Genomic DNA, 24,892 nt, shown 5'->3' with positions numbered 1-24,892 from the left:
TTATATATTATATTGTGTATATTATATATGATTTAGAACTATGTATGTATATTATATATGTATATAAAGAGATCCAATAGGGAATATACATTTATCAGTTAACATAAGTAAGTCAGGCAGAGAGATATGATGTTTACATTTTCTTATTTTTCTGTGTTTTCTAACTTTCCACCATAAACAAATACTGCTTCCACAATAATATATGTTGCTTGAAAATATTAGTCTCTGAAATTCACTGTTTTATAAGACAAGGTAAAAGATGGATGGATAGGGCCAGGAGAAAGAAACCTCAGACTGTTCTATCTACTAAGTGAGTCTCCTATTGGGCATTTTCCATGCGTATCTCATTTCATTCTCACAACAAACCTATGATGTATCTTCCCCGTTTTTATATAACTAATGATGATACAAACGAGCATTTTAACATAATATTACCTGACCTCAAGACTCATGTTCTTTCCACCTCACTTACATATTTAGTAAGTTTTCTTACTAAACATTTGTGAATTATTTACTATGAACCAGGCATTCTGTTACATGTTTTACAAGAATCACCTCATTCCTACCTCATAACAATCCATGTAAGGATGATACTATTATAATCCTCGTTTTAAAAATAAGAAAACAGAGGCACAGAAATCAAATAAGTCCCCCAAGTTCCCAACAGCTAAAAAGTAGCAGAACCAAGAATCAAGTTCAGGCCACCTGATTCTTCACACGCCTACCCAGTATACTACAGCCTGTCTCTAAGTTCCCATGCTTTCAACAAGCTCCCAGTGGAGTAGGGGAGTATGAGTGACAGCTACCAGCAAAGGGAACACTGACGTCAGAGGCCTGCCATGAAGGCTTTCATGGTGACATCCTTGCTTACCTGTCCAGGGCTGTGCTGGTGGGCATACTCCTCCCAAACCCTCGGACCCCCATCTGACGGAAATACGGAATGCAAGAGAGGTTGGCAGCAATGATGGCCAGGGAGTCAGAAGGGCTCACGAAGAAGCCATTTTGGCCTAGGATCATATAACGGTCCTGTGGGAAAGAATGTGTGAAAATGTTCAGGCAAAGGCATCTGCCGCCAGCAGCCCATTCCCATCATCATTACAAGCCACTTTACTGCCATTCCACATTTAAACAACATAAAACAACTTGAATGAGGCCAAAGAGGGCATGGGAAACCAAGATCTCTGAATATTATAGGGCCCACGATCTTGACACGACTAGGAATATATCCCACCTGTCGAAATGTGGATGACTTCCTCAGGCTTCAGTAGCCTCTATATTCTTAATTCACACTTTCCCCCAAACACAATGCAGAACAGAGATTATTGCTAAAATAGCTCGTTTCTTAAAATGGTGATTTCAACAAAATCAGCCATAATAAAGATGTATGAATTTTTTTAAAAAAGAAATAACCTCTTTATAACATAAGCTTACTTGAAAAAAGAAAAGTAATGGCTATTTAAGCGCAATACTTGGCCATTAGATAGAAGGGCAGATGCAGAGCCAGTTAGGGTTCATATGCCCCATACATGTCAGCCCCAGAGGTATCCAATAGTTCTCTGGTTTCCAGTGCTTGGCTCATTATATAGCAAGAGGATCAGCAGGCAGAAAACTTTCCTACTTACCCCATCAGCATCAAATGCAGCTCCAAACCCATATTCCCCTCCTTTCATAGCTTCCAGAAGGGTCGTTGCATATGTCAGGTTGGGGTCAGGATGCTGCCCTCCAAAATCTTCCAGGGGAACACAGTTGATTGCAGAATTGGCTGGGGCCCCCAGCTCATCACACAGGACTTTTCTCACATAGGGTCCCATAACTGAAAAAAAATACACAGCAATATGAGATCTTTGCAGAACCTCTGCCCCCCCCCAACCAAGGGTGTTTTGCTCTGCTTAGAACAAGAAGGTTACTTAATAGCACAAGAAAAAAAAGATAAATTCTACAAGTTTTCTCAAGACACAACACAGAATAATATTTACTTCAACTACTACTCATTGAGCATCTGCTATGTGCCAGTGACTGTGTTAGGCATATAGAAGTTGTATTCAATAATCCAGTTCCATGAAATTTCTCTCCAAAACTTATCTAAAATATTGCCAGAAATAAATCAACTACCTAATGATTTATTGACTGTTACTTTTTATGTATGAAAAGCTTTAGCTGAATATATGCAAAAGCACTAATAGGCTCTAGCAACATTCTTTGTCTCTACAGTTGTTTTAACTCTGCCAAGTGTATAATTAAACACTGTAAAACACTGAAGCATATAAAACTAAGCACATTTTACAAAATAAATGTTAAGGAGTTGTGTTTTCCAGTTCAACACACATTCGTGGAGTGCCTAACACGGAACTCCTATGTGAAGAACGGAGGGCATCAAGGGACGCAAAGCACCCAATTCCGACATTACTGGGCTCTCAATTTAGCAGTGGGATGAGTCAAATCTACAGGTGAGTGACTGCAATGGTAAAACTACTTCTATTGAATGTATATTTACGAAATAATACGATCCAATAGCTTGAAAGAAGAAATGACCACAGGCAAGGCTTCAAGAAGGAGGCAGCATTTCTGGGAGGACTTGGAAGAATATAAATTTGACAGGAGTGAGGACGCCATCCAAATGGAAAGAACACTATGAGCAAGGGAACGGAGCCTGGGGTAGAACATACAGCAAGCACATCTGGGGATTAGCACATAATCCTGTTGGCTGAAATATATCAAAGTACTGCTTTCCATTTATTTTCCACTAATACAATTCAAACCTCAAATAGTGAACATCTTTTGATTTTTCCTGCCCAGCACCCATTTCCCCTTCCTCCGGTAGCAGCATCTTGGGTTTCCTTTGGGGAACCAATCCTTTTCCCATCTCAGTTCATGTGATCAGGATATGGCTAAATCCTACTTACCCTGAGGCTGGGGAGGTGACCTAGGTCTGCCAGTCAGTATCCTCCATCCCTCAACCAGAGTGACTGATTCAGAGATGAACACACAGTACAAGCTAGGCAATGAGGCTCAAATCCAAAACATTGCTCAAACTATTTGGAAAGAGAAGCTGTCTTCCCTCTAGGCCAGATAAAGCTAAGGTAAGAAACTGAAAGAGCCTTTTCTGGGGAAAAGAACCAGCCCAATAGGAAAAAAGCAAAACAGCCCAGCCAGAAGACCTCAGAGTGAAGCCCTTGGAAGATAAGTTCCACACATGGGCTCAGAAAGTTCCACATATGGGCTCAGAGCTCCCAACAAAATTTTTAGTGCCTCACTCTTAAACATGTCAGGCAGCCAAGGACCACCAAATTGTTGAGGAATGCATTTAACATGAGACCCAAACAAAGAGAGTAAAGGGCAACCTGGAGAAAGCAGAAACTACACAGAGAGAAAAAATATTTTAAAGTATATTTCAGTCATATCCTAATAGAGATCAACAAGATGTGACAGAATGGCTATAATTGAAGAGACTGACAATACCAAGTAGTGGTGAGGACATGGAGAAACTGAAGCCTTCATACTCTGCTGGTATTGCAAATGGTACACTTTGGAAAACAGTTTGGCAGTTTCTTATTAAGTTAAACATATACATCATATGACCCAGCATTCCCACTCCTAAGTATTTATCCATCCAAGACAAAGGAAATCATATATCCCCATAAAGAACTTGTTCATAAAGCTTTATAGCAGCTTTGTTTTATAGTAGCCAAAACGTAAAAATAACCCTAATTGTATCAACTGGTGAATGGATAAACAATATGTAGTATATCCTTACTATGGAATACTACTTAATAGTAACAAGAAATAACTACTGATATATACAACACCATGAAGGCATCTCTAAAACACTATGGTGAGTGAAAGAAGCCTGAAGAAAAAGGCTACATATTGTATGCTTCAATTTATATGGCTTTCTGGAAAAGGCAAAACTGGGGCAGTTGGGGGGGCGTGGTGGACAAAAAGCAGATGAGTGATTGCCAGGGACTAGGGGAAGGAGGAGGGGTAAGACTATAAAGGGCCGCAAAAGAACTCGTGGAAGTGAGAGAAATATTGTATATCTTGATTGTCAGAGTGGTTACATGACTATATATGTTTGTCAATCCTCATGAAACTGTATACCAACAAGGTATCAATTTTACTACATATAAATTATATACCTCAGTAAACCTGACTTATTAAAAAAAGATATGGCATTCATGAAAGATGAATAGGAAGCTATTTTTAAAAAGAGATTATTTGGAAAACAAAAAAAAAAGTTTTGGGAAATTAAAAATATGATAGTGGAATGAAAAACTTAATGGAAGGACTTGGAGATAAAGCTGAGGAAATCTCCCAGAAAGTAGCAAAAAACAAAGAGAAGGAAAATGGGTGGTGGGGGAAAGAATAGGATAATGAAAGGATCAGTCAAGCAGGGCCAATATCTAAACAACAGCCATTCTGGAAAGAAAGGAAAGAGAAAATAATGGAGGAAATCATCCAAGAAGTAATGCAAAAATATTTCCCAGAATTAAAGGACAGAAGTTTCTAGATTAAGAGGATCCTCCAAGTTCTCAGCACAATAGAGGAAAACAGTCTCACACTAAGACTCATCATTGTGAAAAGAAGGAACACTGAAGATATGTCAAAGGCCCTAAAAGCCTCCAGAAAAGAACAAAGAAAGATTTCATACCATAGATTAAAAATCAGAACAGCATCAGATTTCTCCAGTTCAGTAGGAATAGCTAGAAGACAATGGAGCAATGCCCTCAAACTTCTGAAGAAAAATAATATCCAACCTAGATTTCTATACCCAGATAAATAGCAATTCAGAGTGAGCACAGAAAAAAGGCATTTTCAGATATGCAATGACTCAAAACATTCACCTCCCATGAGCTTTCTCTCACAGAGTTCTTGGAGAACTTGTTCCAGGAACAAGTTTTGGAACTTGTTCCAAAATGTAGGAGTAAATCAAGAAAGTGGAAGACAAAGGATCCAGAAATAGGAGAGTCAGCATAAGAAAGGGGTAAAGGAAATTACAGGATGATGTTAAGTGGAGATTCAAGGACAACAGCAGCTCACAGAGCAACCAGCGCAGAGCAGAGGAGATCCCAGGTCTCCAGGAAAATGAAGTGAGAGAAGATATAGACACTGGGAGAATATGAGGGTTAAGAGTGGTAAATACACTTCACAAAACCTAAAGAGTGAGAAAACAGGACAATTACTAATTCCACAGAAGAAGTTGTTCTGTAAGGAAAATATAATTACAGTATTTTGCTTGGCTCAGCAGTGTTATGATAATGTAGACAGTAGATACTGATCTTCCCAAAATGATGATATAATTAGTTTAACGAAGTGTGCTTGGATTTAGTGACTGGAGAGGGTGAAAAAGAGCTACAACCTCATCTTCCATGGTATGAAGTCAGTAATGCCCCAAACTGAAAAATCAACAAGGAGCATTATATTCATAGTATTCAGTAACAGGAAGATCAATACTTAAAAAAAACAAAACAAAACAAAACACTGAAAGAGTTTTAAAAAAAAAGGTAGCCTCTGAAAAGTAGGAAATTGGGGGAAGGAGTTGGGAATGGATTTTTTCATAATAAACTTTGAACTATTTGACCTTTTAAACTGTGTATGTATCAAAAACAATTTTAATAACTACAGTTTTGCTATCTCCACTCTAACAGGCATAGCCTCAAAACCTTTTGCTCAAGCTTTGTTTTCATTTGCATCAAACGAGAGAAATTAGAGCCCTGAACCTTTCCAGAGCATCCCAAATACCTGAACACACACACACTGTATGAATATCTATAAATCCAGCCTTCCTCTTAATCCCAGAAACCCAACACACATTGAGGTCTCCTTTACCATTTCTTGCCCACCACTTGGTAGGAGAACACGCATTTACCTCCGTGCATGGCATCAATTCGGATCTTCAGTTGGCTGGGCCCAGTCAGCAAACTCTTGATGGCATTAAAGTCAAAGATGGTCCGAAGGAGGTTGAGATAGATATCCACTGGGTCCACTATCTCCACTAAGGATAGGGAAGCAAAAGGAGACACCAGTGACTACCCATGAAGGATACTTGGAAGCATAAAAAAAGCATGAAATTAGGATCACAATCACATCATAACCCCACACATTTACATGGGAAGCAAAGTATCCATTTGCAGACAAAATCACAAATTAAAGCACAATCAAGATGCTGCAAAGTTTGCAGGTGATCAAAAGGTGTCAAAAATCTCAAGTTACAAACTCTTCTTTGCAAGTGAAAAAATCAACCATAAGAATAAAGTAGTTAAGATAAAACTATGCCTATTGTCGCTACTCCCACCTTCTTTCCCTCCCCCAAACTGCAACACCTCAATGCCAAGAGGCATCTTGGCACACCCGGTTGCCTCTCCTGTGGGGAATGGCCAAAGAATGACTCAACTGGCCTGAAACAAATCAAGAAGTGACCTCCGCAATGACCCCTACTTTCCAAATACCATGGTGCCAGCCAGATCCAGGTTCTGAATTGGCGATGGAGGATATTTTTCTGAGTTTGTGTGAAGTCTCCTGCATGCCCAATCTAGTACCAGTTTCAGGGTGAGTGCCAGATATTTAGAAATCCTCATTAAACACAAATGTTCTCCAGTGTCCTGCACCACCCAATGACCAGGCATCCAAAACAAGTCTTTTCTCGCTTATTTCACAGATTCGTAAAGCCCAGAATACATCACATTTTTCAACCTTGGCAATCAGTACATAATTAATACTCAGAAAGTACTTTTCCTAGAAGTAATAAATATTTTATTTTAGGCACTAAAATTTGTCCACGAGCCCTGCTTTTTAAATTCGTGGTTAAATTTTGAAACTTATGTATGCTGTTTCTCAAATTTTTCAAAAACATACTACTTTAGAATCCTGAAATACTTAAACCTGCACTAAAGATATTACCAATCCACCTTTAATAATTTTTAGTAAATCCAGGTGCAATATTTGATGGATGAGACTTTATATGTAATATGAAACTGTCCCTTCGTCTAGTCAAATACATGTCTAAAAATATTTTTTCTTGCACTTAAATCAAGGCAGTATGTGTGTCCATTCAAATATAATGTAATTACCGTTTACAGAACACAGATAGTTTTTAATCATCTTTTGATATTTGGAGGATATTAATCTATAAAATAAATTAAAAGTTAATATATATGAACTGTACATCTAAAAATGATTAACATGATGTACTTTACGTTACATGTATTTTACCACAATAAAAAATTAATCTATAAAATAAAAGGTTATGGCCTGAATATGTTTGAAGTTTTACTCACTCTACAATTTAGGATAATATTTTTGGCAATTATTTCATTCTGGTTCTTTTCAGAAATTCCTGAACCACTTGTCTAAATACATTTGGTATTTATAGCAGATAACACATAGTACCAAACAGAAATGTAAAAAACAAGGAAGCAAGTAGAATTCCATGAAAACTGAAAGTTCACATCACATAGTTCATGCTCATCATCCTTTAAGGTGAAATGTCAAAGACCGACTTGTTTCCAATTAACTCAAGGCTTGCTCAACATTTAAAACATCAAGAACACAGTACATAAATTATCTCAAATAATTATCTCCAAATTCTTCTTGGGAGCCAGGGAATGTCTCTTATCTACCTCGTGGTATCTGTAGCATTGTAGAAAACTCATCAAGCTAGCAATGTGGCTGGAGCAGTGGGCCTGAATCTGAGCTCACCAAAGATCTGGGTCTCTTGGACAACAAATACAATTGTGAAGATACCATAAATAAATAAATAAAATTTCTTCCTGATGGTAATACCTGCTTTTTCTTAGCCATCTTATTTGCCAGTCCTTCTAAACATATGTAATCAAGTACATTTAAATCATTTGTTTAACATAAAATATCCCTTTCGGACTTCCCTGGTGGTGCAGTGGTTAAGAATCTGCCTGTCAGTGCAGGGGACACTGGTTTGAGCCCTGGTGCGGGAAGATCCCACATGCCGCAGAGCAACTAAGCCCGCGCACCACAACTACTCAGCCTGCACTCTAGAACCCGTGAGCCACAACTAATGAGCCCGTGTGCCACAACTACTGAAGCCCGCACACCTAGAGCCCGTGCTCTGCAACAAGAGAAGCCACCACAATGAGAAGCCTGCACACCACAACGAAGAGTAGCCCCCGCTCGCCGCAACTAGAGAAAGCCTGCATGCAGCAACGAAGACTCAACGCAGACATACATACATACATACATACATACATACATACATACATAAAATTTGAAAATAAATAAATAAAATATCCCTTGCTTTTAGTTGTCAAGCGATTGTGCAAGCGTGTGTGTGTGTGTATGTGTGCACACTCCCAACTAGATTAATAAAATCAGGAACTGTTGCTTCCAATAAATATCACATGGTTTTCAATTAATTTCTGCTCACTAGCTAAGCAAGCAATTGACTCAAAATCTTCCAAGACAAATGTGGTAGAGTTGGCCCAACACTGTGACTCCAAACAGTCCATTTCAAGCTCTTTTCTGTCCCTAAAATACCATGTGGCCATGAGCCAGGTATTTCACCTTTTCAACTAAATTGAATTAATTGTAGAATAAGGATATCATCTTAACACAAACTGGATTTAAGCTTATAGGGGCATTGAAGGAGTAAAAAATTGTTAGTTTTATTGCTACTTATGTGCCTTCTAGGAAAAAGCAATAGGATAATACAGAGTGTGAAAAAATGATATGCATATACATGGCATTAATGTTGTTATATGGTTCAATATTAATCTACAAATTGAAAGGTTATAATGGAAGACTAAGAAGCTTTATTCATTCTACAATACAGGATAATATTTTTTGACAACTTCATCCCAGTTTTTTAATTCTTGAACCATTTTCCTAAATCCATTTGGTACTTTGTAAATTCCTTTGTAAAATCTCCTAACACGGAGTGTGATATAGAGCAGGTGATCAACAATTGTGCATTGAATCAACATGAACTGCGTGGTTCTGGCTTGGAAAAGAAATGCCTACCTTCCATGGGAAATTTTAATAACCCCACTACCTTTTAAGGTCTCTTCTTAATTATCTAAAGCATTTCGGTATGTTCACCTTAATTGCTTAGAAAAGCAAAGACACGTTTTGGCTTCACAGCCTATTCCTGGAACACTGTAAAAGAGTCAGCCATGAAATGTTCCCTATGTCAAAAAAGATAGAGAGTTTGGAAGGTCGTTTTTGAAAGTTTGCCAGTTCTAAGTATCTTGGCTGCTCTCATTTCCCTCTGCACCACACTCAGATTACATCTACTTATCAAGTGCCACTCCCAAGATTGATAATTCCATCACTTTCCTGTGTGCTTTTCCCTGAAGAAAAAACCAGAGTCACCCCCATCCACGGAGTTATTCTGATTTCTTCAAAATACAGTTTCTCTGTTACCTCTAAACGGTTTGAATTTGTTCTCCAGGTCAAACTCTTGTCTTCCTAGTCGAGACAGGTCGATTCGTAAATCAGGGCATATGGTGTATTCCTCGATTGTTTTGCTGATCTGATAGATTTTGTCTGAGACGACATCCGGCGCAGGACCTAAAATTCGAAAATAATGCACCACCAAAAATAAATCTGCTTAAAAATTCAATCAGAGGAATGTTAGCTCCTCCTCCACCAAGCAGGAAAAAGATTCATTTGTGCTCTAGACAACAGTCAACAGTTCACAGTTCGATGTGCCTCGATATTTCTTATCTTTCCACTCTGGAGGAAACGTGGCCAGCCTCACCTGTTCCATGTAGGCCACTAACCCACATGTTTGTTTGTTTTAATCCACATTAAACAATGTGGACATTCTAAACAATGATATGTCTTCCCTAAAAATAGTTGCACACCTGCCAGGGAGACCTGGTTATGTCATCAGCTTTATTCAGGATATGAGACACAAACAGGATATGCATTTGACAGAACTGAGGGATTCCAGATTTTAACTGCAGCTTCCCAAGTGCACCTAGAGAAAGAAAATACGATTTCTACTCCCAGATCTGCTGCCTATTTGATGCATAAGCTGACCAGGGTATATTATTTTCCCCAACTCACACTCTGTAGTGTCTCCCAAGTTTTTAAAGTGAGGTTTAAAATATCTGATGCACTTCCTCACAAGGTCAAGCTGACAGTTAAGGTCAAGTGATAGGCTTTAAATGAACTGAACATGAAATCAATGGTTGTCCTCCTTTAATTTTTCTTTTCTTTTTAATTTTTATATCTTCATGCAAGCAACTTCAGGTTTTTTACAACGAGTTTGGGAATCAAATAAATAAGTAGATTGAAAGATCTAAAACGTAAATAATTGATAACTTTGTGTATTGACCTCACTCACCAACTATATTATAACTTTCTACTGAACAGAAATTATTTCTTGATTTCTTTTATATCCCAGCGCTTAGAGCTACACTGTCCAATTCAATAGCTGCTAGCCACATGTGGCTCTTGAACACCTGAAATGTGACTAATCAAATTGACATTGCTGCAATTATAAAATACACATCAAATTTTGAAGAGTTAATAGAAAAATAGAATACATTACATTAATAATTTTTATAGTAACATGTTGAAGTGATAATATTTTGGATATATTAAGTTAAATAAAATATATTATTCATTTCACCTGCTTCTTTTTACTTTTTTAGGTAGCTACTAGAAAATTTTTAATTACAAATGTGGCTCACAATATATTTCTTTCTTTTTTTTAACATCTTTATTGGAGTATAATTGCTTTACAATGGAGTGTTAGTTTCTGCTTTATAACAAAGTGAATCAACTATACATATACATATATCCCCATATCTCCTCCCTCTTGCATCTCCCTCCCACCCTCCCTATCCCACCCCTCTATGTGGTCACAAAGCACCGAGCTGATCCCCCTGAGCTATGCGGCCGCTTCCCACTAGCTATCTATTTTACATTTGATAGTGTATATATGTCCATGCCACTCTCTTCGTCCCAGTTTACCCTTCCACCTCCCTGTGTCCTCAAGTCCATTCTCTATGTCTGAGTCTTTATTCCTGTCCTGCCCCTAGGTTCTTCAGAACCTTTTTTTTTTTTTTTTTTAGATTCCGTATATATGTGTTAGCATATGGTATTTCTTTTTCTCTTTCTGACTTACTTCACTCTGTATGACAGACTCTAGGCCCATCCACCTCACTACAAATAACTCAATTTCGTTTCTTTTTATGGCTGAGTAATATTCCATTGTATATATGTGCCACATCTTCTTTATCCATTCATCTGTCAATGGACACTTAGGTTGCTTCCATGTTCTGGCTATTGTAAATAGAGCTGCAGTGAACATTGTGGTACATGACTCTTTTTGAACTATGGTTTTCTCAGGGTATATGCCCAGTAGTGGGATTGCTGGGTTGTATGGTAGTTCTATTTTTAGATTTTTAAGGAACCTCCATACTGTTCTCCATAGTGGCTGTATCAATTTACATTCCCACCAACAGTGCAAGAGGGTTCCCTTTTCTCCACACCCTCTCCAGCATTTATTGTTTGTAGATTTTTTGATGAGGGCCATTCTGACCAGTGTGAGGTGATACCTCATTGTAGCTTTAATTTGCATTTCTCTAATAATTAGTGATGTTGAGCATCTTTTCATGTGTTTGTTGGCAATCTGTATATCTTCTTTGGAGAAATGTCTATTTAGGTCTTCTGCCCATTTTTGGATTGGGTTGTTTGTTTTTTTGATGTTGAGCTGCATGAGCTGCTTCACAATATATTTCTATTGGACAGTGCTGCCTTAGAGCATAGCACTGTTACCGTCTCCCAAAAAAGGTTCACTGAACACATAAAAAGGAATAATGACCAAACTCATCAAGTTGCATACATTAAATATGTGCCAGTTTTTTATATATCAATTACATCTCAATAAAGAGGGGGGAGCGGGGGAAAGGAATAGCAATAGCACCATTTCAGTGGATGGAAAAGAGCCTAGTAGATTTTACCCACATTTTCTCGTATAGGAAAAGTGAAGACCACAAAGAAGTAAACATAGCCCTTCTCAACTTCACTCCTTACCATTTTTTATTCTTTTGCAAAACTTAAAAAGTAAATAGTGTTATTTAGTTTTTGCATTTTTTTGTGCTTGCCAGATGACACATGTCTATCCCTCTGCCTCCCAGGCACCACACTATGTTCTTGGGATGTTTCCATCACATTTTAAAAGTCTCCATCTGAGTTTGTTTGCCAAAGCACACTGATTTCCAAAAGCAACACTGATAACCTCTGAGTTCATCAACATCCTCTGCATCCCTTCACATCTTCCCAGTTCTTGACATCTTCCACTCCAGTGACTTCCCTCTTCATTTTAGTCAATTCCTAGTACAGTCATACCATAAGTATGATTGTCTTTTGATATGCTTCTTGCAAAAATATCAAATTTGAGTATCTTAATCCCACAAATTCCTAATCTTTCATCTACCCTACTTTGTACCCCTGTGAACCTGTTCCTCATTCCTACACTGATGCCCAACATCACTTGATTACTCCCAGGCCATCGGTCCATTTCATTTCACGGGTCTCTTATCCCAGAAGGACCCTATGGTCTAGCATTTGAGCCTTGCCTTTGTTAGGATAATAAGACAAGCCAACATTTGTTGAAACGTACACATACCACATTTCACATCATATGTGGAATTCAGCGTTCACAAAAAGCAGATGAAGTAAGAATTATTAGTATCCTCATTTTCCAAATAAGGAAACTGAAATTGGAAGAGGTGACCTTAACAAAGGTCACATCACTCGTGTGACAGAGGCTGGGTTTGACTCCTAATAGTCTGACGTCAGCTCAGACGCTCTTAACAACTACCAGTCACCTTATGCTCTGCCACGCCCACACTGCCACTCCCCAGTCCCGGGACATCACCATCATCTGCTCCATTGCTGCTCTTCCCATACTCCCCCCATGCATTGCTGAAGGCAGTCATGAAATTACACCAACTGGCTCCCCCAAAGAATGAGACTGCTTAACTTCCCCTCGGTCCTCACAACCCCTCAGGAATCCTCAACAAATTTCCCAGAGGACCTTTTAGAAAACATCTCCATTTATCCCCTTCTCTATCCTTTCCCCATTATCTTAGCAAGTAACATTTCCTCTTCTTTTTTTTCAACAGATATAGGCAACTATTTCCCAAAACTTCCACTCTGTACCCTCAAAGTGCTTCTTTCCCCCATCTCTGCCTTCTTACTCAGAAGTTCTACCTACTTCTTGGAATCTAGGTTCCAAATGAGCTCCACAGCTTATGAGTTCTGTGACACTGGACAAGTTTTTTAAACCATGAGGATTAAATGAGAACATGTATGTAAAGTTCTGACTATGAAGCTTGGCACACTGTAATTATTCAAAAAAATCAGTATTTTTATTACTGATTCCTTTTGTCCTCTAGCACTTTCTCCCCTATTTAACAACATGCTCAGAAAGGTCCTGTCCTCTAAATAATTTAAAAGCAACATAGCTTTAGATGTGTCCTATTTCCCTGGATGTGCCTACTAATTCTATAGACACTTCGCTTTTAACTTACGCCGTAAGATGTATTTGTATGACACCCAATAGAAGAGATGAATGTCTGCAACTTCAGATGAAGGATAACATGGTAAAACTCACTCTAAGTGGGAAGAAGCCAACTGAATCTCTCTATGCCATCAGGAATGTTAGTCTCATTAATGATGCCAAGACATGTAAACATGAAGAATTAAATGTAAGAGGAAGGACTTTCAACAGAGTTAAAGGCTAAACGATAAGTTCAACCCCCTCCCCCTATTCAGGATATGACTGAACAGGCCTCATAACCTCCTGTAATTCGGTCTACAAAATGGTTATTTAAATAATATCTTCCCCTTTTATGCCTCACAAGTTATCATAGAGATGACTGAGATTCTCTTGCAAGATACGAAGTCAGACATTAATTTAAATGCTTAAATACGTTATTTAGTTTGGCAACTTATATATTACATTGCTCTACAAATTGCCATTTTCTGAGCTCATGAAATGTCCTGTGTTATCAGTGCGCAGAACAGCTACGCATTGCATATTTTTTCCTGAAATATTTAGTAGCTGCTGCAAGACTAGATGTCGGCCCTAGGTGTGCTTCTTAGTGAAGCAGGGTTTCTTGAATCACACTTTCAAGAATGAGGCTCTTCATAAGGTGTTTTTTTTAACACTTGATGTGAGTAATGTTCTTTCTTTGGATAATGTCCAAAATGGCTGCAAGGAGGGGGCAATCATGTACTTCTCCTTCAGGACGTGCTATTTTGCCTGGGCCAGGAATGCTTCATAATGGCAACAGTTGTTGGTTAAAATTCAGCTCCCACCCACATATACACGAAGACTCAGTATTCTAGATTAAAAGAGATTTAAGAGACTTAAAAACCAAATGCAGGGGGGTGGGATGAATTGGGAGATTGAGATTGACATATTTACACTACTATGTATAAAATAGGTAACTAATGAGAACCTACTACATAGCACAGGTAACTCTACTCAGTGCTCTGTGGTGACCTAAATGGGAAGAAAATTTTAAAAAGAGGGGATATATGTATACGTATAACTAATTCACCTTGCTGTACAGCAGAAAGTAACACAACATTGTAAAGCAACTATACTCCAATAAAAATTAATTTAAAAAATAAATAAATAAAATTAAAATTTAAAAAAACAAATGCAATGCATGGTTCTGGGATAAATCTTGGTTTGAACAAAACAGATGTAAATAACATCTGGGGGATACTTGGAAAATTCTGAATACAGATTAGGTTTTAGATGATATTAGAGAATTAGTATTATTTTTGTTAGGTGTGATCATGTAGTTATATAGGAATACGTCTTTATTTTAAAGAGATGTCAGAAATATTTAGGTGCAAAATATCTTCATGCTGTAATTTACCTTAAAATTCTTCAGAGGAAAAAAATAAGCAAAATGGCAAAACAAAGTAATGGATACATGGTATCCATTTATTATCCTTCCTACCTTTATATACGTTCAAAAAATTTTTTAGTTCACCCCTATACACATATCCCACCCTACTAGGACTTCTAAACTATAAATTTCTATAAATATAAGAAAAAGTGAAATAATTCTAGGCATGTCAGTGAGAGAAAGTCAACACTATAGGAAAGAGAGAATGTAGGACTTATGCTAAGGAGTCATCTGTCTGACCATGTGATCTTGAGCAAACAGCCTCTCAGGGCTTTGATTTGTTCACCTATAAAATGACAGGAATGATCTAAATGATTTTGAGGGTCTGTGCCAACTTTAAAATCCAGAGTCCTTCCATGTCAGATAAGCATCAACATTCAACCGTTTCACTGTGCTGAGGAGTACAGAGGACCAAAATGGGTTTGAGACCCCGTTATGCCATTTCCTCGTCATGTCACCCTGGGCGACATGATGCTAAATTTTATGTGTCAACTTGCTTTGGCCACAGAGAGCCCAGATGTTCATTTAAACGTTATTCTGGGTATGTCTGTGAGGGTGTTTCTGGATAAGATTAACATTTGAATCAGTAGACTGAGTAAAGCAGATGGCCCTCCCCAGCGTGGCTGGGCCTCATCCAACCCACTGAAGGACTGGACAGAACAAAAAACTGAGAAAGGGAGAATTCACTCTCCGCCTGACTGTTTCCAGCTGACACACTGGCCCCTCCTGCCTTCAGAACTGGACTCAGACTGGACCTTACACTCTGCTGCTTCTCAGGCCTTCGGACTCAGATCAGAACCATACCATCCATTGGCTCTCCTGGGCCTCCAGCTTGCTGACCAAAGATCTTGGGACTTCGCTGCCTCCATAATCACATGAGCCAATTCCTTATAATAAATCTCTATACAGATCTTCCTCAACTTACAGTGGAGTTATAGTCCGATCAACCCATTGTAAATTGAAAATATTGTAAGTCGAAAATGCATTTAATACACCTAACATCATGGCTTAGCCTAGCCTACCTTAAGAGTGCTCAGGACACCGACGTTAGTCAACACTTTTACAAAATCATCTATCACAAAGCCTATTTTATAGTAAAGTGTTGAATATCTCATATAATTTATTGAATACTTACTGAAACTAAAAAACAGAAATGATTGAATGAGTACAGAACGGTTGTAAGTGTATTGGCTGTTTACCCTTGTGATTGGGTGGGAGCTGCATTCGCTGCCCCTGCCCAGGATCACGAGAGAGAATCATACCACGCACACATTGCTAGCCCAGGAAAAGATCAAAATTCAAAATTCAAATGAAGTAGTTTCTATTGAATGCATATTGCTTTTACACCATTGTAAAGTCAAAAAATCTCTAAATCAAACCATCGTAGGTTGGAGTCCATCTATGTGTCCTATTGGTTCTGCTTCTCTGGAAAACCCTGACTAATACAGGCACCTCACTAGATTTTTCTGAGCCATTTTCTCTCCGCCTTACTTATCTACCATCAGTGGGTCACTGTAAGACTATGACAATATAAGAAGAAAGAAATCATGACAATTAAGGCATATTCTGAACCACATACCTCCATTGGCAACATTAAATTTCACTCCAAACTCTCCCCCCGGTCCTCCAGGGCAGTGGCTGGCTGTCAGGATGATTCCACCAGCTGCCTTGATCTTTCTGATAATGCAGGAAACAGCAGGTGTCGACAAGATGCCATTCTGTCCAATAATCAGTCGACCAATCTAGATTAGCCAAGGAAAAAAAATCAAGCCAGTTACATGGGATTGAAGTGCATTTCAATGAGAAAGTGTCCCAGGCTCTGTTAGCACACACTAATCACTTGGCAAAAAGAACTGAGTGGGGTTAAGGTCGGGGGCATGTGTAGGGGGGTGGGAGGAAGGGTAGCTCAGGCATTGTCTTTCCTTCCCCATGTCTTCAAGACCATTTGGGACACCCACATCTCACAGTCAGTTATTAACCTGTAAATGGGATCCGCCTCATCGATTTTCAGTAGTTTAAAACACGTGCTTTTGCTGTACACCTGAAACTAATGACGTTGTTAATCACCTATACTCCAATATGAAATAAAAATTTTTTTAATATATTAAAAAAAACACCCACTTCTGATGACCAAAGAGTTAGCTTGAATCACACGAGAAGTTCTTAGTTTGTTACTGGCTTAGAAACCGCACGTGTACATGCTGGAAATTACAAGAAAAAAAAACAGAGCACTTCTCTGCTTCACCTTCTTTCCCTGCCTCAGCACAAGCTCACACAGTAGGGACCTGATTTGCTACATCCTCATCATCTGCAAGTGTGTTTTAACTGCACTTGGAAGGCCCAGTCTCCTGAAGGCAGAAGTCCTATTTTGGCAGAATGTGCTAGGGACATTGGAGAAATCCAGCCATGCTAGGCAGAGATCTAGAGGTCATCCATCAGTGTGGCCATACTCTCTATAGCTAGAAAACTGATTTTTTTTCAAAGAAAGAAAACAGCATAGCCCTGCAGAGCATTACTCCATGTGTTTTGTTTTAAAATAGGGCCCAACATCATCCAATCCAGTGGTTCTCAAATGTTGCTACAAATCAGAATCATTAGTGAAGCCTAGAGAATTCTAGTACTAAGTAGTCTAGTAGTCTAGTCCGGTACTAAGACTGCATTCCAGACCAATTATATTGGAATCTCGGGGTGGGATTCTGAGCTCCACAGTTGTTTCCAGCATTCAGCCAAGTTTGGTGATCAAACCCCCTCGCTACTCAAAGGGCCAGCGGCATGGGCATTACCTGCGAGCCTGGGAGAAATGTAAAACCTCAAGCCCTACCCCATACCTACTGAATAAGAATCAGTATTTAGCAAGATCCCCACCCCTTCTCCACATAATTCATTTGTCTATTAAAGTTTGAGAAGTACCAACATAGCCCAGCAACCAAAACCAGCTCCTGTGTCCAGCTCAACAGCAAAGTTACCCTGGCACCAACAATAGCATTGCTGGAAGTAGGTCACTGACCAGATATGACAATGAAAAAATATACAGAAAAAAAAATTTTTTAAAGGGCAAACACAAGAGCTCCAAAAACAAAGCAGTCTTGCGATAATTTAGTATAGAAAGACCCACACTCCACAACATCCCCAGAGTACATATTTTCAAGTGGATGAGGCAGATTATAAACAAATAAGCCTAATAGTAGTAGTGGTAGTAGTAATTACTAGCTGGATACATATTGGGAAAAATCAGCAGGTTTCTGTGATAGAGAATAATGGGGTGTTAATTTTAATAATAACAGTAACAATTATAGCAATAATAGCTAAGGGAGCTTGGATTTTATTCTAAGTACAAGGGGAATCCATAGAAAGGTTTTAAGCAGTGGAAGTGACCTGATATCAGTTACATTTTTTAAAGATCATGGGCTGAGCAATCCAAAAGATCATATTAAAAAGCAAGTCATTCACATCAGCAAAGCATTCCAATGACTGTCCTTGTCTCCCACCAACCCCAGGTAAAGTCAAAGTCTTCATAGTCTACCAGGCCCTACATGATCTGACCGCCATCACCTGCCATTCTCCACTTCCCTCCCTCCCTCTGCTCCGGCCACACTGGCTGGTTTGCTGCTCCTCACACACATCAAGTGTGCTCAGCGTCTTTCCATTTGCTCTTTCCTCTCCTTAGAGCACTCTTATCCAGGTATTCATAAGCCTGCCCCACCCCATCCTTTGGGTTACTGTTTCAACGTCAACTAATCAAAGATAGCACCCTTGACAGCCCTATACCGTACAGCACCCATAAGTCCCTAATTTCTCTACTGTCCTCTATTTTCTTTATCCTGTTTAGTCTTCTGTATTACACATATTACCCCTTAATATTTTCCATTTTATCTGTTTATTTTCCCACTATATATAAGTTCTAAGGACTTTGGTTTTTTCACTGCTATACTCTGAGTATCTAGAACAAACGCAGCATATACTAAGTACACAATAAATATATGTTGAATTAATTAATTGGAAAAAATGAATGAATGATGAGTGAGCGGCTGCAATATGAAAAATGCATTAGAGAGTGACAAGAGCAAAAGGAGAAAGATCAGATGGAAGGCTCTCACGGCAGAGCTGAGTGTGGATAGCGTCTTGGACTAGACCAGAGGCAGCAGAAATGAGGAGAAGTGATTATATTTGAATATATTTTTGGAAGGAGAATGAACAGAACATGTGCGTGGAATGAAATATGGAAGAGAGGCGCTAGAGTAGCCAGCCTCTAAGATGGCCCCCAATGATCTGTGCGTTCTGGCATTCATGCCTCGGTGCGGTCCCCTCCCACAGCGAATAAGGCAGATCTGAGTGATTAGTAGAACATTGCAGAAGTGATAGTGTGTAACTTCCAATAAATGGCATTGCTGCTTCTGCCTTGCTCTCTTGGGTTGTTCACTCTGGGGGAAGCAGCCACCACGTCACCAGGACACTCAAGGAGCCCTGTGTAGTCACCTGAATGGAGAGGACCTGAAGCCTCCCACCAACAGCCAGCACCCACTTGCCAGCCGTGCAGGTGAGCCACCTTGCACTAGATCCTCCAGCCCTTCAAGCCTTCATATGACAAAGCCCCCACCAATATGCAACTGTGACCGAGTCAGAACAACCTACCTCCTGTCCCACAGAAACTATGAGTAACAGTAAATATTTGTTTATTTTAAGCCACTAAGTTCTGTCATAATTTCTTACACAGAAATAAATAACTAAAACAGGGGCAGTGAGGAAAGGAGCCAACTCACAGCTTCTACCTTTAATAACTTGATGGATGGTGCTGCCATTGATTAAGATGGGAAAGACAGAGGACAAAAATTATACTCATATTTTAGCCAGAGCCAAGATAAATCATGTTCCACATGCTTTTGTTAAAATTTATTTAGTCATTCAACTTATTTTATTGAGTATTACCATGAAACAGGCAATGTAGAAGACCCTGCAGGTACAGTAATGAATACAAATTAATCACTACCCTCAAGGAGTAAACCTGCAGATTCAAGAATCTGAAAAATATTTGTAACTTTTGTTCATAATTTTCTCTCTCTCCCATTTTTCAGAATTATTCTTAAAGAAATAATCTTTAAAGGGGAAAAAGGTATGTATGTGTAGACATTTCCTACAGTGGTATTCATTAGAGGTGAAAATTTTTTAAAAATCATTATAAATGTCTAATAATGAAGAACCTATAAAATAAAGTGTGATGTATCAACTTATGGAATATTCTCCAGCCATCTAAAAGGATTATTATGAAGACCAAGCACCTGTGGCAGACTTGGTGAGCAGTCCACAAAAAGTTATGCTTCCCTTTCACAGGGCAGAACTGTTGCTGCACAGCAGCTGCCCAGCCAGGGGCTACATTTTCCAGACCACCCTTGCATCTAGGTGTGGCCACATGACCAGTTCTCACAATGAGTGATAAACTATGAGAATGAGAACAGAAGTAATGTGTGTCCCTTCTGGGCTAAGGATGTTAAGGAGTAGATACGTCTTCTCCTCACTGCATATTTCCCCTTCCACAAACTCAACACAGGTGACCACACAGCTCTAGGAGATGCCAGAGGAAGAAGATGGAAAGAACCTGGGTCCCTAACTCACAGGATGGACAAGAGTCTTTGTTCATCAGCAAAATCCCCATTGGACTATTATGTGAGTGAGAAATAATTTTCTATTGTTAAGGGAATAAAAATTGCCAAGGAGACCTTCAAGTCTCCTGGCAGAGAAGTAAGACAGGGAGGTCCCCTTCCTCCCCACAAATACATCAGAAATACATCTACATGTGGAACAACTCCTACAGAACACCTACTGAACGCTAGCAGAAGACCTGACTTCCCAAAAGCCGTGCAGCTGACAACGTCTTGGTGCTCCAGCTGGGTGTCAGGCCTGTGCCTCTGAGGAGGGAGAGCCGAGGTCAGGACATTGGTCCACCAGAGACCTCCCAGCTCCACAAATATCAAATGGCAAAAGCTCTCCCAGAGATCACCATCTCAACGCTAAGACCCAGCTCCACTCAATGACCAGCAAGCTACAGTGCTGGACACCCTAAGTCAAACAATTAGCAAGACAGGAACACAACCACACCGATTAGCAGAGAGGCTGCCTAAAATCATAATAAGGTCACAGACACCCCAGAACAGACCACCGGACATGGTCCTGCCCACCTGAAAGACAAGATCCAGCCTCATCCACCAGAAAACAGGCACCAGTCCCCTCGACTAGGAAACCTACACAACCCACTGAACCAACCTTAACCACTGGGGGCAGACACCAAAAACAATGGGAACTACGAACCTGGAGCCTGCAAAAGGAGACCCCAAGCACAGTAAGTTAAGCAAAATGAGAAGACAGAGAAATACCCAGCAGATGAAGAAGCAAACTAAAAATCCACCAGACCAGACAAATGAAGAGGAAATAGGCAGCCCACCTGAAAAAGAATTCAGAGTAATGATAGTAAACATGATCCAAAATCTTGGAAATAGAATGGAGAAAATACAAGAAACATTTAACAAGGACCTAGAAGAACTAAACAGCAAACAAGCAATGAAAAACAACACAATAAATGAAATTAAAAATTCTCTAGAAGGAATCAATAGCAGAATAACTGAGGCAGAAGAACGGATAAGTGACCTGGAAGATAAAATAGTGGAAATAACTACTGCAGAGCAGAATAAAGAAAAAATAATGAAAAGAATTGAGGACAGTCTCAGAGACTTCTGGGACAACATTAAATGCACCAACATTCGAATTATAGGGGTTCCAGAAGAAGTAGAGAAAAAGAAAGGGACTGAGAAAATATTTGAAGAGATTATAGTTCAAAACTTCCCTAATATGGGAAAGGAAATAGTCAATCAAGTCCAGGAAGTGCAGAGAGTCCCATACAGGCTAAATCCAAGGAGAAACACGCCAAGACACATATTAATCAAACTATCAAAAATTAAATACAAAGGAAAAATATCAAAAGCAGCAAGAGAAAAACAACAAATAACATACAAGGGAATCCTCATAAGGTTAGCAGCTGATCTTTCAACAGAAACTCTGCAAGCCAGAAGGGAGTGGCAGGACATATTTAAAGAGATAAAAGGGAAAAACCTACAACCAAGATTACTCTACCCAGCAGGGATCTCATTCAGATGTGATGGAGAAATTAAAACCTTTACACACAAGCAAAAGCTAAGAGAATTCAGCACCGCCAAACCAGCTGTACAACAAATGCTAAAGGAACTTCTCTAGGCAGGAAACACAAGAGAAGGAAAAGACCTACAAAAACAAACCCAAAACAATTAAGAAAATGGTAATAGGAACATACATATCAATAACTACCTTAAATGTAAATGGATTGAATGCTCCAACCAAAAGACCTAGACTGGCTGAATGGACACAAAAACAAGACCCGTATATATGCTGTCTACAAGAGACCCACTTCAGACCTAGGGACACATACGGACTGAAAATTAGGGGCTGGAAAAAGATATTCCATGCAAATGGAAATCAAAATAAAGCTAGAGTAGCAATTCTCATATCAGACAAAATAGACTTTAAAATAAAGACTATTACAAGAGACAAAGAAGGACACTACATAATGATCAAGGGATCAATCCAAGAAAAAGATATAACAATTGTAATTATTTATGTACCCAACATAGGAGCACCTCAATACATAAGGCAAATGCTAACAGCCATAAAAGGGGAAATCGACAGTAACACAATCATATTAGGGGACTTTAACACCCCACTTTCACCAACAGACAGACCTTCCAAAATAAAAATAAATAAGGAAACACAAGCTTTAAATGATACATTAAACAAGGTGGACTTAATTGATATTTATAGGACATTCCATCCAAAAAAACAGAATACATTTTCTTCTCAAGTGCTCATGGAACATTCTCCAGGATAGATCATATCTGGATAACAAATCAAGCCTTGATAAATTTAAGAAAACTGAAATCATTTCAAGTATCTTTTCCTACCACAACGCTATGAGACTAGATATCAATTACAGGAAAAAACTGTAAAAAATACAAACACATGGAGGCTAAACAATACACTACATAATAACCAAGAGATCACTGAAGAAATGAAAGAGGAAATCAAAAAATACCTAGAAACAAATGACAATGAAATCACGATGACCCAAAACCTATGGGATGCAGCAAAAGCAGTTCTAATAGGGAAGTTTATAGCAATACAATCCTACCTAAAGAAACAAGAAACATCTCAAACAACCTAACCTTACACCTAAAGCAATTAGACAGAGAAGAACAAAAAAACCCCCGAAGTTAGCAGAAGGAAAGAAATCATAAAAATCAGATCAGAAATAAATGAAAAAGAAATAAAGGAAACAATAGCAAAGATCAGTAAAACTAAAAGCTGGTTCTTTGAGAAGATAAACAAAATTGATAAACCATTAGCCAGACTCATCAAGAAAAAAGGGGAGAAGACTCAAATCAATAGAATTAGAAATGAAAAAGGAGAATTAACAACTGACACTGCAGAAATACAAAGGATCATGAGAGATTACTACAAGCAACTCTATGCCAATAAAATGGACAACCTGGAAGAAATGGACAAATTCTTAGAAAAGCACAACCTTCCGAGACTGAACCAGGAAGAAATAGAAAATATAAACAGACCAATCACAAGCACTGAAATTGAAACTGTGATTAAAAATCTTCCAACAAACAAAAGTCCAGGACCAGATGGCTTCACAGGCAAATTCTATCAAACATTTAGACAAGTGCTAACACCTATCCTTCTCAAACTCTTCCAAAATATAGCAGAGGGAGGAACACTCCCAAAATCATTCAACGATGCCACCATCATCCTGATACCAAAACCAGACAAAGATGTCACAAGGAAAGAAAACTACAGGCCAATATCACTGATGAACATAGATGCAAAAATCCTCAACAAAATACTAGCAAACTGAATCCAACAGCACATTAAAAGGATCATACACCATGATCAAGTAGGGTTTATCTCAGGAATGCAAGGATTTTTCAATAAATGCAAATCAATCAATGTGATACACCATATTAACAAATTGAAGGAGAAAAACCATATGATCATCTCAATAGATGCAGAAAAAGCTTTCAACAAAATTCAACACCGATTTATGATAAAAACCCTCCAGAAAGTAGGACTGGAGGGAACTTACCTCAACATAATAAAGGCCATATATGACAAACCCACAGCCAACATCATTCTCAATGGTGAAAAACTGAAACTATTTCCACTAAGATCAGGAACAAGACAAGGTTGTCCACTCTCACCACTATTATTCAACATAGTTTTGGAAGTTTTAGCCACAGCAGTCAGAGAAGAAAAAGAAATAAAAGGAATCCAAATCAGAAAAGAAGAAGTAAAGCTGTCACTGTTTGCAGATGACATGATACTATACATAGAGAATCCTAAAGATGCTACCAGAAAAGTGCTACTAGAAGTAATCAATGAGTTTGGTAAAGTAGCAGGATACAAAATTAATGCACAGAAATCTCTTGCATTCCTACACACTAATGATGAAAAATCTGAAAGAGAAATTAAGGAAGCACTCCCATTTACCATTGCAACAAAAAGAATAAAGTATCTAGGAATAAACCTACCTAAGGAGACAAAAGACCTGTATGCAGAAAACTATAAGACATTGATGAAAGAAATTAAACATGTAACAAACAGATGGAGAGATATACCATGTTCTTGGATTGGAGGAATCAACATTGTGAAAATGACTCTACTACCCAAAGCAATCTACAGATTCAATGCAATCCTTATCAAACTACCAGTGGCATTTTTCACAGAACTAGAACAAAAAATTTCACAATTTGTATGGAAACACAAAAGACCCCGAATAGCCAAACCAATCTTGAGAAAGAAAAACGGAGCTGGAGGAACCAGGCTCGCGGACTTCAGACTATACTACAAAGCTACAGTAATCAAGACAGTATGGTACTGGCACAAAAACAGACATA

General features: G+C 38.7%; 1 protein-coding gene across 1 annotated transcript in view; it reads right to left on the bottom strand.

Annotated features, from left to right (window-relative positions):
• Window positions 1-24,892, bottom strand: part of PGM5 (phosphoglucomutase 5) — a 188,229-nt gene that overhangs the window by 146,914 nt on the left and 16,423 nt on the right. Inside the window, exons 2-6 of the mRNA XM_059924855.1 lie at window positions 16,492-16,654; window positions 9,391-9,537; window positions 5,867-5,992; window positions 1,623-1,813; window positions 872-1,026 (exon numbers count right to left, since the gene is read on the bottom strand). Of these exons, the coding sequence (XP_059780838.1) occupies window positions 872-1,026; window positions 1,623-1,813; window positions 5,867-5,992; window positions 9,391-9,537; window positions 16,492-16,654 (782 nt within the window). The remainder of the gene's footprint in view (window positions 1-871; window positions 1,027-1,622; window positions 1,814-5,866; window positions 5,993-9,390; window positions 9,538-16,491; window positions 16,655-24,892) is intronic.

The sequence above is a fragment of the Balaenoptera ricei genome, chromosome 6 (genome assembly GCF_028023285.1).
Source record: "Balaenoptera ricei isolate mBalRic1 chromosome 6, mBalRic1.hap2, whole genome shotgun sequence".
In the NCBI taxonomy this organism is placed as follows: domain Eukaryota; kingdom Metazoa; phylum Chordata; class Mammalia; order Artiodactyla; family Balaenopteridae; genus Balaenoptera; species Balaenoptera ricei.
This window is presented reverse-complemented; position numbering and strand designations above follow the sequence as displayed.